This window comes from Hipposideros armiger, unplaced genomic scaffold, assembly GCF_001890085.2.
Source record: "Hipposideros armiger isolate ML-2016 unplaced genomic scaffold, ASM189008v1 scaffold_126, whole genome shotgun sequence".
NCBI lineage: Eukaryota > Metazoa > Chordata > Mammalia > Chiroptera > Hipposideridae > Hipposideros > Hipposideros armiger.
The window spans coordinates 3603451-3620267 of record NW_017731476.1 but is presented as its reverse complement, the minus strand read 5'-3'; the positions used below and the strand labels follow the sequence as shown (position 1 = coordinate 3620267).

At 50.0% G+C, this 16817-nt stretch overlaps 1 protein-coding gene across 5 annotated transcripts; it reads left to right on the top strand.

Moving 5' to 3' along the window:
- The first annotated feature begins 5614 nt into the window (after positions 1-5614).
- RNPS1 (RNA binding protein with serine rich domain 1) lies at positions 5615-15462 on the top strand. Of its 5 annotated transcripts, XM_019648652.1 has the most exons (9): positions 5644-5722; positions 6544-6562; positions 8718-8905; positions 9145-9300; positions 9955-10146; positions 10576-10678; positions 10925-11078; positions 13180-13321; positions 14486-15462. In XM_019648652.1, the coding sequence occupies exons 3-9, from the start codon at positions 8835-8837 to the stop codon at positions 14583-14585; spliced, it is 918 nt and encodes a 305-aa protein (XP_019504197.1). In that variant the 5' UTR covers positions 5644-5722; positions 6544-6562; positions 8718-8834; the 3' UTR covers positions 14586-15462. The 5 variants fall into 5 exon arrangements, with proteins under 5 accessions (XP_019504196.1, XP_019504200.1, XP_019504197.1 ...); XM_019648651.1 differs by lacking the exon at positions 6544-6562 and having other exon boundaries at positions 5615-5722; XM_019648654.1 differs by lacking the exons at positions 5644-5722; positions 6544-6562 and adding an exon at positions 5731-6113.
- Positions 15463-16817: the final 1355 nt, after the last annotated feature.

Below are 16817 nucleotides of genomic sequence, written 5' to 3'. Positions count from 1 at the left end.
TGCAGTGTGTGGGCAGCTGTAGTTGCTGCACCCATGTTGGTTTTGCTGGGTCGTGGGAGGGCAGAGGTCAGCACAACCTGGCCACATGTCCACGTTTGACAGTCCTGCAGGGGGCATCCTGGGTTGTGTTTTAAGCTCACATGTTAGAAATTTAGAAATTTGTCCTTTTTCTCCTTTGATGCCACAGAAAAAGGGTGTGAGGAAAGGTATTTAGGACTGAAGGAACAGTATACGTGAGGCACAGTCCAGGGAGCGGTGAGTTCGTTGATGGGAGATAAGCTGGGAGATTAGTATGGAAGATGCTGGCAGGATCAGAGTAGGGACTGTCGTGATCAGAGATCCTTCTTGGGAAGGTGACCTGGCAGCTGTGGAGAGGACAATGTGGGCATAGCCGAGCCTATAGCAGTGGGGACCAGAGGGGCAGGTGCACGGCACAGTCAGGGGGAAAGCCCAGAGAGTGTCTGTGAGAGGAGCCCACGGTTGCACCCAAGCATGGAGCTTGGGCAACCGCAGGAGTGACAGTTAGAAGGGACCCCAGGAGCAGCAGGAAAGGGCACTGCTGTTAGGATCCACACTGCGTCCCAAGTCATCTACAAGGCTGCTGGAAACCCAGCATGGAGCTAAGTGTCCTCAAGGCACAGGAATGGGACCTCAGAACTTCCTCCCCACCACACACACACCCCCCACCCTGGCTGGTTTGAGCTGTGGCAACTCAAAGCCTAGGGAAGGGGCATGGAAAGGAACCATGGACGTCTCCCCCACCCCCCCATAGGAGAGTTGGCCTGCTTCATCCCCCCATTCCTATCCCACTGTCCTCTAGGCCTTCAGGCCTGGACAGTCCCTAGGGATAGATGCTGGTCCCAAACAGTTGACATCTGGCGGGCGCAGCACTCCACTTGGTCTCCACTCCTGCCCTGCCCCCAGCAGCAGTCAGGACACCTGGGAGATAAGGTCATGCCTTCCCTGCCCTGTGTGGCCTGGTTGAGGGTTCCCCAGGGGCAGACACCCATGTCAGGGCTGAGAACAAGGCCTAGAAAAGTCCTGCCCAGTTCAATGATGTGGCTCAACTGAAACAGACAGCTGAACTCAGAGCTTAGAGAGGACTCCGACGATGAGAAAAGAGGAAGGCAGCCATGCGGGGAGGGTGGGGAGACCCTGCTGGAGGGCAGAGGTAAAGCCAAGCCTCTCCACTGCCTTCACTGTGGGGAAGGGCTGCCAGGCAGCAGGCCACGGGTCAAGGGAGCTCCACCCTCCCAGGCTGTAAGAACAGCTCCTGCAGAATGAAGACTGCCACAGGCTTGCTGCACAGAGCAGAAAACCCCAGACTGCAGTGGTTTAGCCAAGACAGGAGTTTATTTCTCTGCTAACCACAGAGTCCAGAGAAGGAAGTCTAGGCATTGTCACCATCAAGGTCTTGGAGCCAGACTCCATCTGCCTCCATCCAGGTGCAGGCCTCCCTCCTCAAGGTCACCTCTCAGGGCCCAAGTGCTTCTGAGGCTTCCAGATGGAATCAGCAGGAAGCAGGGGAAGGAACAAGAGTATAGCTCCCAGCTGTCCCATGCTCCTGCGTCCATGTCACTGCCCAGAACGCAGGCGCACGGCTGCACCAAGTGCAGAGAGCTGGGACACTTCCTTGCTGAGCAAATTCCAATCTCAGATTGCTAGTTCAAGACTCCAGGGGAAGCCAAGGTCACCTGAGTCCCAGGGACTCCCAGCCCAGTCTCATAACACACCATACAAGACCAAGGAAAATGGATAAGCAAGCCAAGGCCAGCACCTGGAGGGGAGGCCAGAAGGCGGGTCCAAGAGCAGCCACAGCTTCCTGGGGATGATGGGAAGAGGGTTCTGAAAGGCTGACCTAGGGCTAGACCACCAGCCAGGGCAGATGATTCCTGCTGCTCCATCTGAGTGACACCCTGTGCCAGCTGCTGCTCAGTTCCTCTCCCTTCCCTGATGGAGGGCAGGGGACTCTGTGGAGACCCTGCATGAAAAGGGGCAATAAGGCAGAAGTAAAGGCCCCCCAGAAGAGGCAGCCAGGAGGCAGGACAGCACCGGGCCCTGGAGTCCCATCCCCACCTGATGTGCCCATGCGGTCTGGGCTTCAAGCAGGCAAACAGGAGGAGGGGCAAGCTGTAGGGTCAGGCCCAGGGAGCGGGGGCCCTGCCTTCCTTCCTCAACATACAGGGCTGCTCAGGCCCCACTCCTAGGGCCCGGCCCACACCCTACAGACGTTGGCATCAGATGCCTCCGAGGTCAGAAAAGCTCCAAGTTGACTGGTTGCAGATGGCATAAGGGAGGACCTGGGGACCAGACCATGACAGCTCAGCTGCAGCCAACACCACAGCACGACCCACAGCTCACTCAGTGCTTCAGCATACTACTCAGCTGCTCTGCATCTAGCTCTGGCCAGGCCCCAGCCTGTTCCCTGTGACAGCTCCAGGGTGGGCAGCTCAGGTGTCACTATCTTTGACTCCCTTGGGAAAGAAATGAACATGGGGCTTTGGACATCAAAACAGCACAGGCTCTCAAATCTGCTCAGCAGACCAGGCCCAGCAGCCCCTCCAGAGTGCAGCCTGCACCTCCTGGGAGAGTCCAGGGGTGCCTGCTGGGGAAGGCGGGTAGGACTCAGGACCTGATGCCCCCATACCTTGGAAACTAATGGGGAGACCTCACAACTCCGGACCCTTGCTGACGGGCTGGCCCTTTCAGACCCAGCCTGGCCGCCCAGAAGAACCAGCCAGCACCTCCTGGGCTCCCATAGGGGCTGCAGGCACCCACCCACACAGACAGGAGCCAGGCCTTGGTGACCTGCCTCCTCTTCTAAGGCCTTCCCCAAAGTTACCAAGCCATCACAACCTCCCTGACCGCACCCAAACCCCTCTTCCACCTGGCTGGGCCACGTCTGCTAGCAATTGGTAGAAGTCCTTCCTGACATGGTTTATGAGGAGATGCAATGCCTGCTCAAAGCTCCTGGGTGGAACACCATGACCTCCAGCACAACCCTGGCCATCCCTAACCCTCCTAGTGTCCAGGGTCACCAGCCTCCAAGGGCAGGCACTGCAGAGGTCATCAGGCCCGCAGAGGATGAAGGCAGAGGGAATAGTCTGCCTTGATGTGAGGACGCTTTCAAAGTGAGAGCAGCTCCACATTGCCAATCGGTGGCCCTCAGCCCTGGGAGGAAAGGGAGAGGGGCTCAGGACACTGGCCAGATCCCGCAGGATAGTAGCCTGTGGGCCGGCTACCAAATGCCCTGTCTACAGGAGCCCTGTCCCACGTCCTCCACCAAATCTGGGCCAAAGACCTCCCACGGTCCCCGGCTCCTGGCCCTCAGCCCCCATGGCCTCAGCAGGTTGGCACTGGGAGAGGGTAAGGCCGAGCCTTCAGAGTTTAATTTTCTCATGTTTCTCCCAAACACATTCTGCTGATCCCCCAAATGGCAAAAGCCAAGATGCTCAAATGGTAAAGCTCAATAGCCGATAACACACTTGTTAAAAAAAATCAGTAATATTTAAAAACAAATTTGATTAAATTCATAAGTGAATAAATCATACTTTTAGATTTAATATAAAATGTGTTAGGGCCGGCTGAGTGACTCAGTTGGTTAAGAGCTCGCTCAAGAGTGTGAGCTCTGAGCAACATGGTCGCTGGTTCGATTCCCAGCCCGAGCTGAGCTGCCGCTGAGCTGCCAACAGGTGGCAGGATGGCTCAGCTGAAAAGAAAAAAGAAAAAAAAGTGTTAAAATTTACATGCTTGCCAAATCGTATTATTTTAGAGCATTAAAAAAAAAGCAGAGGGGGCTGTCAGCTCAACTGGTTATATCCCCACCTCCCTCTAGCTATAGTGGGGTCACCAACCTGCCCCCATCCCACCTCGGCTGCCTGGGCAAAGGCTCTGGGTTGGGGGCCCTTCAGGCCTGCACTGATGGTTGGCCCAGGATGTGTGGGGCTACGCCAAGCTGCCACAGCCTCCTCACAGAGTTCCATATCCTGCAGGTGTGGACCACCAAGACCACCCCATTCCCAATGCTGACCCTCTGGGCCCCTTCACTGTTGGAGGACCAGGGTTGCCCTTCTGTTCCTCTTACCCCTCCATGCCTGGCCTTTGGCAGATGTGACAGTGATGCAAAGAATTTAGCTTGCTGTACATATCCCCACCCTCGCCCCCACCCCTGCCATCAAATCTAAATCCAAAGGGAGGATCCTGACCCAGACTGACTCTGCCTGCTGACCCACCACCAGAAACAATGTTGGTGTCTAAGGGGACGGGATTCAGGGGCAGGCTGCTGCTCCCAGGCTTCTCTTGTCCCCAACTCCTCAAACACCCCTCAGCCCAGGACGAGGTGTTAGGGACACACTTGACACTCCTGGACAGGGCCAGAGGGACTGGAGGAAGGAAAGGAGTCACCATCCACTGGCTGAGAATACAAAGTGGAACAGAGAGCAATGACTTGCAGAGACCATCCATAGCACCATCCATCCATCCTGAGTCACCAAGCATGTCCTTCCTGCTGACATCTGTCTCCAAGTCACATAGGTTCCTTCCTCCAAAATAGCACCTTGGATCTATTCCCCTTCTCTTCCTTACTGCACCTACCTGTTCTGACAATGTCTGGGACTGGGTGCACCCTTTCCTCCTACTAATAGTCATGGAGCAAGGTCCATTCGCCAGGAACGGAAGGGGACGGGGTCTGGAGGGGGTAGGCGGTTGGCACAGAGTTGAACAAAACCCAAAAGCCTAGCCCTCTCAGCGCCGGGTTTTACTCCGACAGCCTCTTGCCTGGGCCGGGGCCTGTCACCCCTCTTTCTGCCTTTGCCAGGAGGCTCTGACAGTGCCTCCCTGCCCACCATCCACCGGCTGGGGGATGAAGCCTCGGCCTGTATCTTGCACATCCTCCAAGTCCCCCGCTCCACTCAACTCCACCCTCCTAGGTCCGGCTTGCGAGGGGCCGCACTGGCCGCACGGGACTCCCTTCGCATCTTCCAACGAGCCTCCGAGCCTTTGCATCTGCTGTTCCCTCTGTCGGCGCGCCCTTCCACTCGGAGACGCTTCCCCTTATGCACCTTGTCTTCTACACTGCCTTTTGATCCCCGTTGGTTCTGGCCGCACTGCCCCGTCTTGTCCACCCCGCCAAGTTCAGCCAGCGCAAAAGCCACGTTTACACGGCCACCCCACACAGCACGAATGGTTTTAAATCGCAGGAACCCATCCCCACACCGTCCGGCCTGCTGAGCCGCCTCGGCCCCACGGCCGGCCGCCAGAGGCCGCAGTGCCTGCGGCGCCCCTCCTCTGCCACCAACGGGGCTGCCCACGGCGTGAAGCAAACGGGTAAGAAGTTCAGCGCCCAGACTGCTACCAGGCCCGCCGCAAGCCCAGTGCGCACGCGCAAGGAGAGGGGCGGGGCCGCGTTAACCCCTTCGGCCCCGGCCCGTGAGCTGCCCACACGGCGCGACCCTCTTGGCCCCAGCAAGCAGCTAATTTGCCGCCCCTATGAAGCGCGCAGCCTCAAGCACCCCTCCAGAGAAGCAGACACAGAATAAGCGGCCCCTACGCGGCTCGCCACAAACGGCCTTGACACTGCGCGCTCACGCCCATTGGCTAAGGCGCTCTACGCCATCGCTGCGCGCCGAGCGGCGGCGTCTTCCCGCTCCCTAATCCTGACGACAGAGCGGCGCCGGCTTCAGCGGCTGAGGAGAGCGGGAGGAGGTTTCGGCGGCGGGAAGATGTAAGTGTGGGAATCCAACCCCATCCGAGCTTCGGGGACGCGCCTGCCGACCTCGGTGGGGTGCATCGTGGAGCCGACGCGCTTCCCGGTCCCGCGGTGGGGACAGCAGCCTGGCGATGCAGCTCGGGGTCCAAAAAGAAAGAGTGTGGTCCGGGGTGGCGGAGTGGGAGGTGCCGAGGCCGCGGCCCGGAAGTGGTCGGGGCCGCGGCGGGCGGAAGGGCGCCCTTGCTTCGTCCGTTCGGCTAAGGGCCGAGTTAGGCCCGCGGGACTCGGAGCTACCGGGAGCTCGGCCTCAGCCCTCAGGGCCCTCTCGCCGGGCTGAAGACCCAGGCCCGCAACGCTGGGCCCTGTCCTGGAAGCGCTCACGGCCCGGCGCCTGGACTGGGGAGTTGTGAGTGATCGCGGACCGGATTGGCGAGGTCGCGTGCGGGGCCCGTGCCTTTGGGTGCAAAGTTGCTTTGTGGGGTGCCCTGGAAGACAGGCTGATCCTCCCTTCGGGGCTATTAATTCAAACATTCACTCCACGAACGTTTACGGGTCTCCTGTGTGCCGTCCTCGGTGCTAGTCCTTGGAGATACGGCCCCTGAGATCATGGAGCTCAGAAGGGAGGATACCGGACGGTTAAAATCAATTTTGGAACGACGAGGCTTTTTCTCTTTTTTGTGTGTGTGGTTTTTTTTTTTTGCATGAATTGTGCCTAAAATGTATTTTTAAATGGGAAAGGTGCTCTGAAGGTTTGAGCTGAAACGCCACTTGCTCGAGATTTATTTAACTAATTGTTCTCTCCTCTCTCTGGCTGTTGGACGCGCACCTTTCCGGAGGATGGGGGAGGTAACCAAGGTCCTGTGCTGTTACCTGAACTTGTGTGAACAGAAACCCTCAACTTTTGCTTTCTAGCATTCGGCCACACCCAGCAAAGCGTTCATTTACTCTGTGGTTCTTAATTTTTAGGATAATGTTTAAGAATAATTGGTGGTGCTTGTTTTCACAAAGTATATTGGGGCAGATCTTTAGGACTGGAATCTGCACTCTAGGTCAATGCTGTTCAGTAAGGTAGCCATTGACCACATACGGCTATGGAGCACTTAAAATACACCTAACCCAAATTGAGGTGTTTAAAAGACTTGGGGGATGGGGAGGGTGAATATTTTATTTTTTATACTGATTATATGTTGAAAAGATAATATTTGGAGTATAGTGTGTTAAATTCATTACAAAAAGTTAATTTCACTGTTAACTTATGTGTTTTGTAATGTGACTACTAGAAGATTTTAGGACATGTTTGAAGCTTGCACTCTTGGACAGTGCTACTCATGGTGATCCCAATGGGCGCAGTCCATGGACCCCTGTTGAACATACAGAGATATGCGACTTTGGAGACAAGGGTTTATGTGGGAAAAGAGCCTCCAATCATGGAAAAACGGCCCTTTCTTCTAACATTAGCAAACATTTACAGAGCCTTAACTAGGTGCCAAGTCTTTTTCATGAGTTAATTTGATTAATGTTCTTTATGAGGTATAGGAACTGTAATTGTCACCATAATACTGGTGAGAAATAGAGGCTCAGAAAAGTTAAGTGATTTATCTAAGGTCACACAGCAAAGCTGACCCAGGCAGGCTGACTCCAGGTTCTTAAAACCACTGAATTATATTTATTGATTGTCCAAGGACACTAACCTTATCTAGTGTTGTCAGCTTGGTGTCTAGAGTAACATTGTTTTAAGGCAAAACACCTTAAAGATTTTACATCACTGGAAAAGAGGAGCATGGGTGGTAGTTCCCTCTCTTCCATTCATTTGATTGTCCAAAGCTGGGTACTCTTTGTTGAGTCAGAACATTATTTAGCATTTTGGACACCCCTACACACATAGAAACAGAATCCCAACTTGTGTACTGTGTCCAGGTTACTTACAGGCTATGGAGACAGGTGGGAGAGAAATAATTAGAGACTAACATCCTGAAACCTTTGCTTACAACTCAAGCAAATTGTACAAAACCTCACTGGAATTTTGGAGGCAGCACCCAGCAACATAGGGCACATGATGAATTCATGGCTCTTAAGTAATCTTACTACTGTCCATTGATTGAGCACATGCTGCAGCGCAGGCACTTTGCTGAACCCTGACATGTGGTGTCTCATCCAGTTCAAATGTCTACATTTTATCCTCTGATACCTATTTTTGAAAGAATGTAAACATACTGAAAAATTGAAAGAGTTGCATCATGAATGCTCTCACAACCACCACCTAGATTCTATAAGTCACATTTCTGCCATATTTGTTTTATCCTATATGTAGCCCCACCCATCAGTCCTATTTTTTCTTGCGTCTCAAAGTAAACTGCAAGGTGCAGGGTGTCCTATACTTCACCCATAGCACTTCCATATGCATATCATTTGACTAAAGTTCAATATTTACAATGACTACTTTTTAATGATTTGCTTCACTGCTTTTGAATGTGTAACTCATATGGGACATTCTGTCTGTTTGCATTTGGGTAATAAATGTTTTGATGCTGGTCCAGTCACTTTTGAATTGTTTTTTGCTTCTGTCATCTTATATCCAAAGTATCCTGCAAGGAAATTACAACAATAAAACAAGATCTAATACTATCAAGGAGAGCCACACTCATTTAGGTTTTTTTTCTCTGTTTTGCATGCGAATGTGCTATAGTATTTCTAAGGAACTGTAGAGGGCTCATCAAACTTAGTGAAAAACGGGTATTGTGCCACATGTAAAATAACAGTGACCATCGTTTCCTTAACAAAAAGACAAGCTGAGATGACAGTTAAACCTGTGTATCCTGTGTCCTGTGGGGAGGGGTGGGGGGGGTGGAATCCTCCCTGAGGAAGTGGTGATGGTCCCTGCATGTTTCTGGCTTTGTGGGTGCTTGCTGTGTTCCCTGCCGTCTCATGTGCTGCACAGCTTTTGACTGCAAAGTAGATGTGTTGCCTTGCCAATTCGTTCACTCTATAAATCCTTTTATCTTGTTATTAGGCTGCACTTTGGCGTAAATTGCAATCGATTAGGGATCGTTTCTCAGACTCAAGTTAGAAGTGAGAGTTCAGATCAGTGAGGCCACCATTGCTGCTTTGAACACCTCAGAAGGGGAGAATGGATTTATCAGGAGTGAAAAAGAAGAGCTTGCTAGGAGTCAAAGAAAATAATAAAAAGTCCAGCACTAGGTAATCCTTCTGTCAGATTTTTCTAGTGCTACTTTGGGGGTGCTTGTCGTTAGGGACCCTCAGAAAGGGGAAGATTGGAAATACCTTGCATTCGATAGTGAAAGTGTCCTAAGCCACAGATCATTTTGTTCTGATGGCCTGGGATCTCTGTAGCTCCTTGGATCCCCTCTTGGGTTGTGCTGTTGTTTCAGGGTTCGGTCAAAGGGGCATGCGATCTCACACTCTTCCTCACCATCCAGGGCTCCTTCTCCTACCAAACGCAAAGACCGCTCTGATGAGAAGTCCAAGGATCGCTCTAAAGATAAAGGGGCCACCAAGGAGTCGGGCGAGAAGGATCGTGGCAGGGATAAAACTCGAAAGAGGCGCAGCGCTTCGAGTGGTAGCAGCAGCACCAGGTGGGGCTGGTGGGGTAGTGTTGAGAGGCCTCACTTCCACAGCCACGTCCCTCGTCCCTCCTGAGAGTGCTCTGTCTTAATTATTTTTTTAAAAAACACACATATTGTTAATCAAGAATCTGATTATAGCAGATTGGTTTGGGGTTTGCTCTGATCACATACAGACGATGGTGTTTTGGTTTTTTCTTTTCTTGAGATGTTAAGGAATAGGACATTTGGGGTATATTTTTCTCTCGAGTACTTTTTAGTCAGAGTTGCGATTGGATTGCCCTAGCCCAGAACTTGTTTTTCCTTCTGTTGAAAACCAGTCTTGAGTGAGTCGGTCAGTAGTCACCTTCCAAGCTGAGTTGGTGGCTCTGGCTGGCCAGACTCCTTCTTTCCTTCCCAGCAGGCAAGGCTTATTTCAGTAAGAAGCATCATGTTTTTCCTTTCTTGTCACTGCACAATGTGAATGCTGTTTTCTGTCCCCACCTAGGGCTTTGGCTTGGGGTCAGGTTGGGGAGCCGGGTAAATGTTTTCCCCATTGGGGAAAGCAGTGCAGCTTGGAAATATGGTGACATTGCTTCCGTTTGGGAGCACAGGCAGGTTGTCCGCTGTGAAGAAATGTCGCTCCCACCCGCTGTTGTCCGTGACCCCTTCCATCTCACCTCTCAGGTCTCGGTCCAGCTCTACCTCCAGCTCGGGCTCCAGCACCAGCACTGGCTCAAGCAGTGGCTCCAGCTCCTCGTCAGCATCAAGCAGATCAGGAAGTTCCAGCACATCCCGCAGCTCCAGCTCCAGCAGCTCCTCCGGCTCCCCGAGTCCTTCTCGGCGCAGACATGACAACAGGCGGCGTTCCCGTTCCAAGTGAGCTCCCCTCCAGCACCATTTCTCACCAAAACTTGTGAAATTATCTATGAACTTAAGTTTACAAACTGGGGGCTGTAAAGTTACTGTAGTTCTTGTAAAAGTAGGCCCGAAAGGAGTCTTTCTGGCTTCCTTATAAAAAACAGTCATACTAGCAGTTAACGCCCCTGCTAAAAAAAAAAGCTTTGACTTGGGGCAGCCGGTTAGTTGAGTTGGTTAGAACACAGTGCTCATAACACCAAGGTTGCTGGTTCGATTCCCACGTGGGCCACTGAGATGCGCCCTCCATGACTAGATTGAAACAGCCCCTTGACTTGGAGCTGATGTGTCCTGGAAAAACACATTGTTCCCCAATTGAAATTTTAAAAAACCCAAAAACCTTGACTTGACAGGAATTGATTGTTTCTGGTGTTTTGTTTTTTCAATCAGATCCAAACCACCCAAAAGAGATGAGAAAGAAAGGAAACGACGGAGCCCTTCCCCGAAACCCACCAAAGTGCACATTGGGAGGCTCACCAGGAATGTGACCAAGGTGAGGAATTCTGAATCCAGTGGACCGGGCGTTGGTGTCTTTGGCCAACTTTTAGCATGTAGCCTTTCGGAGGGCTGGTGTGATGGTACATGATTCAAATAGGGCACTGATTAATTCCTTTTAATGGAATACATGTGTGTCGAAATTTACCCCCAAAATGTCAAGGTTGTAGTCGTTACGTGGTGAATTTTCTCTGACTCTTACACAAGTGATTGGTGCTTGAGAATCACCCTTCTTTCCTTCTAGGATCACATCATGGAAATATTTTCCACCTATGGGAAGATTAAAATGATTGACATGCCTGTAGAAAGGATGCACCCCCATCTATCGAAAGGCTATGCGTACGTGGAGTTTGAGAATCCAGATGAAGCTGAGAAGGCGCTAAAACACATGGATGGAGGTGGGTGGCCCTGCCAGCACTCCTCTGAACTGCCTTCTCTGTCCCCTAGCCAAGAGCAGCTACCCACCACACGTAGGGACCTTCAGAACTGATTAGCAATCCTGGCTGCATATCAGAATCTCCCTGGAGCTCTTTCAGGATTTTAATTCTTACTCAGTGGGTGTGTGTTTACCAAAAACATATTTTATGGAACATTATTCTTGAAAAAATTCAGCAAATGTGAATATATTAGCATTTTAAGAATTTTTCAATCTGTTAAAAGCTTAAGGATCAAATGAAGGTTTTTCTCTTTTGTATACAAAATATATTGTGAATATAATGGAGCATTTGGCTTTTATATGGGAATGTTCCTTTAATCTTCTGAGAGCCATTTTCTGTTTTGCCAACAATAACATTTTAGCGTTTTTTAGAATTACTTAGCTGATTTCACAAATTTTACCCATTTCCTAAAAGCTTTTATGTTCATTATTTATGACATTTGTATTCGATTTATATTGATTTTAACAACATTTGAAAACTCGTGAATAGTTTCAGATGGTCAGTGCTTGTTTTATCTTCAAGTCAGCATTTTAAGGACTGTGGAATTTGTCTCTGCCCAGCTTGCTGCTGCGACAGTCCAGGCAAGACTGAGAGCCAGGACTGTGCCCACAGCTCTGTGTGGGCTGCCAGGCCAAGTGGGGAGGAGACTGAGCACCCTAGAACCTTGGCGTCCTCAGAGGCCCTGTGATACACTTGATAAATACAATAGCTTAAGTTTTTTTAATAATTGCCCTTGAGGCTTGGTAGAGTTTGGATACTAGGAAATGTTCCTTAATACTTAGCTAACCCTGTTTCAGCCTACTTAAATTCCTGTGAAATGTTTTAGGGGATTCAAAGTAAACTAGGGTCCATCACTCTGCACACATCAGCTCTTGGCTTTGTGACTCACATCTTCGTTTTATAGATTGTCAGTCATGTATTTGACAGTCTGAGCATTTGCTAAAACTTCATGAGACTTGAACATTTCCAGGGTGCGTGATTATAAACATTCCACATTCTCTTAAGACCCTGGTGGACTTTTTTGTGCGTCCCATATTGTGCTCTGCACCATAAAATGGAACAACTTCACGTTGTCTCCAGGAAAGGGGAAGGGCTTGGTCTTTACTGCCAGCTGGTCAGAAGGTGCATTTGTCTCTGTTTTATAATCACTGCCATGAAATCCCTAACTGGGGCTGGCTTTGGCGGTGAGCCAGGGCCACCTTAGGCCGCAGTTACTTAAGCCTTTTGAGTCTGTTCTGAACACAGGTCCTCATGCGTGAGTTATTCCCTCGATTCCTTTAGTTTTTTTGAAGGTAGGAGCTGAGAAGATGAAAGAGCTCCACCCTTTGGGGGCACACAGGGGCCGTGCTTGGTCCCCCAAGCAGTCCCTGGACTGAAGTCGAGGTGTATGCTTCCCTGGGGTTCCTAAACTCTTAGGACAAACTTAACGTCTCCTGAACCTCATTTCATTTTTGTTCCCCAGCTTCCAAAGTCGTCTTCCTCCTGAGCCCCTCTTAGGAGAGCAGAGCTCAACCAAAACCTGGTGCTGATCGTCTCTTCCCTTGCCCCCCACCCCCACTCCATCCAATCCATCACCTAGTTCTGGTGATTTTTACATCTCAGTTATCCCTTGAGTTCTTGGGTTTTACCCGATCTCAGTCCTTGTGAAACTCCCTAATGGGTCTTCCCTCTCCTCTTGCCTGCCCCCTTCCCATTTTTTCTCGAGAAGGAAGCTCAAGTGCTAATACCACATTCCAACTCAGGGCCAGGGCACAGCCCTTCTCCTCACATAGCGATTCCAGCATGTTGTTTGGGTATCAACTTGAATGGCATTTTCTCTGGGTGACACTGTCCCAATGAATCAAGGTTGAGTCCCCAGTTAGGTTCCATGTCCCCCAAGAGTTTTCTTAATGAAACTTGCAATAATAGTAATTATGTGGTTATTTCTATGGTGAGCATAGTTTGTCCTTGTTCCTAAGTCCATGCCTGTCTTACTTTCCATGGTGTGCCTACATCTGCTATGTGGCCTGGCCAAGGGGAGGTGCTGCTTAGATATTTTGTGACTTGATCCTTTTTTCAACAGGACAAATTGATGGCCAGGAAATCACTGCCACTGCTGTGCTGGCCCCCTGGCCTAGGCCGCCCCCCAGGCGATTCAGCCCTCCCAGGAGAATGCTTCCACCGCCTCCCATGTGGCGCCGGTCACCCCCACGCATGAGGAGAAGGTGACTCAATTTGGGGTCTCACAGGGCTAACTGGGTCCAGTTTGGGTTTGTTTTATTTTATTTTATTTTTTATTATTAGTTTCAGGTGTACAGAACAATGCAATAATTATCATTTACACCCCTCACAAAGTAACAATCCCCCTCCCTTGGGTTTGTTTTATTTACAACACAATGCAATGATGATGATTTACCAAGCCCCATGTGTGCGAGCGCACACCCACCACCACCATGATGGGAGTGGGAAGGTAGTGTTGGCGTGGGTGGCCTTTGAAACTCATTGTGTTCGTGCCATCTTGGGAGAAGGAAAAGAAGGGCAACTGCTGGAGCGAGGGTCAGGCAGAAGGTGCAGCTCTGCAGGTTGTACCAATACTAGATGGAGACCATCCATTTCCTTCCCAAGGGCTCTGTGTCAGTGCCATCCATACAGAGGCAGCTGTCCTGACAGTAGAACCGCGAAACTGTACAGAATTGTTCCTGAAAGAAGACAGCTCTAGTGAACACACAAGGTGATACATAGATGATGTATCACAGAAATGTACACTTGAAACCTGTCTAATTTTACTAACCATTGTCACCCAATAATTTATTTTTTTTTTTTAAGATTTTATTGGGGAAGGGGAACAGCCAAGTTGCTGTCCTTCGATCTTAGTTGTGGAGGGTGCAACAAGCTCAGCTCCAAGCCGTTGCGCCACTCAGCTCAAGGTGCTTTGTTCAATTAGTTGCGGGTGGGCGTAGCCACCATCCCATGCGGGAGTCGAACCAGCAGCCTTGTTTAGAGTGCGCGCTCTATTCCATGAGCCACCCAGGCGGCAGCTCAGCTGAAGGTGTCAAGTTCAGTCTTCAGTTGCCGGTACGCCCACCATCTCAAACAGGCAGTGTTGTTGTGAGGAGCACGAGCTCATCAGCTGAGCCATCCTGCCACCTGTTGGCAGCTCAGCTTGGGCGCAGCTCACTGGCCCATGTGGGAATTAAACCAGCAACTCTGTTGCTCAGAGCTCGCACTCTTCAGCAAGCTCTTAACCAACTGAGCCACTGGGCCAGCCCGTCACCCAATAAATTTTAATTAAAAAAAAATGAGACAGCTTTACCCCTCCAGTCAGAGATGCAGAGCTGCTCCCGTGGTGTTTGCTTTGGTGTCTGATGTGGTTTTTCCTCTTCCCACAGGTCACGTTCCCCAAGGCGCAGGTCCCCCGTGCGCCGGCGATCCCGTTCGCCCGGCCGCCGCCGACACAGGAGTCGCTCCAGTTCCAATTCCTCCCGATAAGCAGGCCACTGAAGCTCTGCCCCCTGTAACTTATATCCCATCCAGCTCAGTTCTGTCATTTTTCTAGCCGAAGGAGGGTCAGTAGGAAAGAAATCCTCACTCAGGGGCAGACTTCAAAGGCAGCATTGAGACATTTCCTCTGAAGGCCAAGTTCGGCTGCAGAAGTGGTGTTGGTTTGGGGTTGTGCCTACAAAGATGCCTTCCACTTACCTGGCTAGAAAGCTCCACGTTTCCAGTCCCTGAGAGAGTCAGTTCAGTGGTGAAGCCAGCAGGAATGAGCAGGGCGGTGGCAGGGCAGCCCCAGCCTGGGAGCACATTTTTCCATTCCACTGATGACCTGGGGCCAGCCTGGTGGCCTGTGGGATCCTTCAGGAAAGGGCATGCTTCCATGCAGCTGCCACTCCTGATCACCTGGCCCTGCTCCCCTGCTTGAGTCCATCTGACCTCTAGGGTCAAATACCCCATGTTAGTTACCATATATGGTTCTGTTTTTACATGTCCTTGTGCACCCACGCCCAGTGTGTCCTTTGAAATTGGTGAGCAAGTTGAGAATTAGCTCTGCAGGGTCACCACAGACCCACCTGCACCCTACCCCCATGGCTGTTATTCATGGTGGTCTTTCAGGTTTCCTTGGCAACATGTACATTGCTTTTTTTGGCTTTTATTGTACAGTCAGTACTATAAATTTTCTGTTGTTTTTTTGTAACTTTGTAGCATTTTAGACAATGTGTTTGTACTTTATTGTGTAGAGTGAAAGGACTAGAATAAACCTAGGATTAGAATGCAGATTGAGTGTTGGGTTCACGGCCTCCTTCCTGTCCCTTGGTCCCAAAGATAGCTTCATTGGGGAGGGAATTAAAAGCACATGGCTGGCTAAGAGCTGACTTTTGGTTTCATTTCCAAAGTCACACATAAAATCTTTCAACCAAGAGAACACTGGTCAGTGTACTTGAGTATTGGGTTACTCCTGCAGGTAAATATAAGAGATGTTTCATCACCTTTCTATTCCTAAGAGCTTCAAATTCTGCCTGACAGAAAACATGGATCACATTTGCTGCTACTATATTAGTTACGGGTGGAAAACATTTTTCCTCCTCAAAAATTGGTTTGTGCCACAAGAAAGAATTGGGAATACCTAAGGTTTTAAAGAACAAACATATTTGATCGCTTGACACTACCTGACCCTTACTGTGCCCGGTGTTCAAACTGAATGGTCAGAACAAGACCATGTGCTGCCTGGCAGTGCAAAGGCTTGCTGCCCATGCTGCACTTAATTCCACCTGCCTGGGTGGGTAGTCAACTTCATTTGTTTCTTGGTTATCTTTTCAGTGTTTTTCCATGCAGGATCAAGCAAATACAATCACAGTTTCCCTTTTTTTGTGGAAGAGGTGGCACTAGTCCTGCCAGGCTTTGGGGGAAGGTGGGCGCTCTTACAAGGTCTGACAATTAAGTTCACGAACTCATCCTAGAAGTGCTACGTACCTCATTGCTGAATATCACTACGGTCACCTTCGAAGTACTCACTTTTGGAAGCTATGCACTGATGCCAGTGCCTAGTCCACCCTTCAAAGCAATTTTGGAACTTTTTCTGGAGTGGCCATCAGAGCTGTTGTATTATCCTTGATGTCCTGAATGTCATCAAAATGCCTTCCTTTCAGTATTTCCTTTATCTTTGAATAAAGAAGTCATTAAGGGCCAGATCAGATGAGTAGGGAGGGTGTTCTAATATATTGGGTTATTGGAAAAGTCATAACGTATTTTTTAGTTGCAAAAGTATGTCATGACTTTGCCGACAACCCAATAGTTATTTGTTTACTAGCTAAAAACTCCCTCACAGAAAGTGCTGTGTGAACTGGTGCATTGTGATGCAAGAGTTTCGGGACTATTTTTGCACACACCTTTCACATGCCAAGATTTTCAGTTAAGATTTCCCTGTTTATCGATGTTTACTTGGTCTATGCTTCTCACAGTCAGCTGGTGATTTTGACACACGATTCGATGGATTTTTGCAATGTTGGTCAGTTCTGCTCATTACTGGCCGCCCTGACCTCCATCAGTGACATGTTCTCTCCCCTCAGAAAAGCATTTAATTCATTTCTACACAGCCGTTTTCTTCCCATAAACTTGGGCAAACATGTCCCTGATTTCACTTCCACTCTTGCCAAGTTTAACAAATTTAATGTTTGTTCTAATTCAAGCTCAGACATTTTCGCAACTGCACACAAAAACACG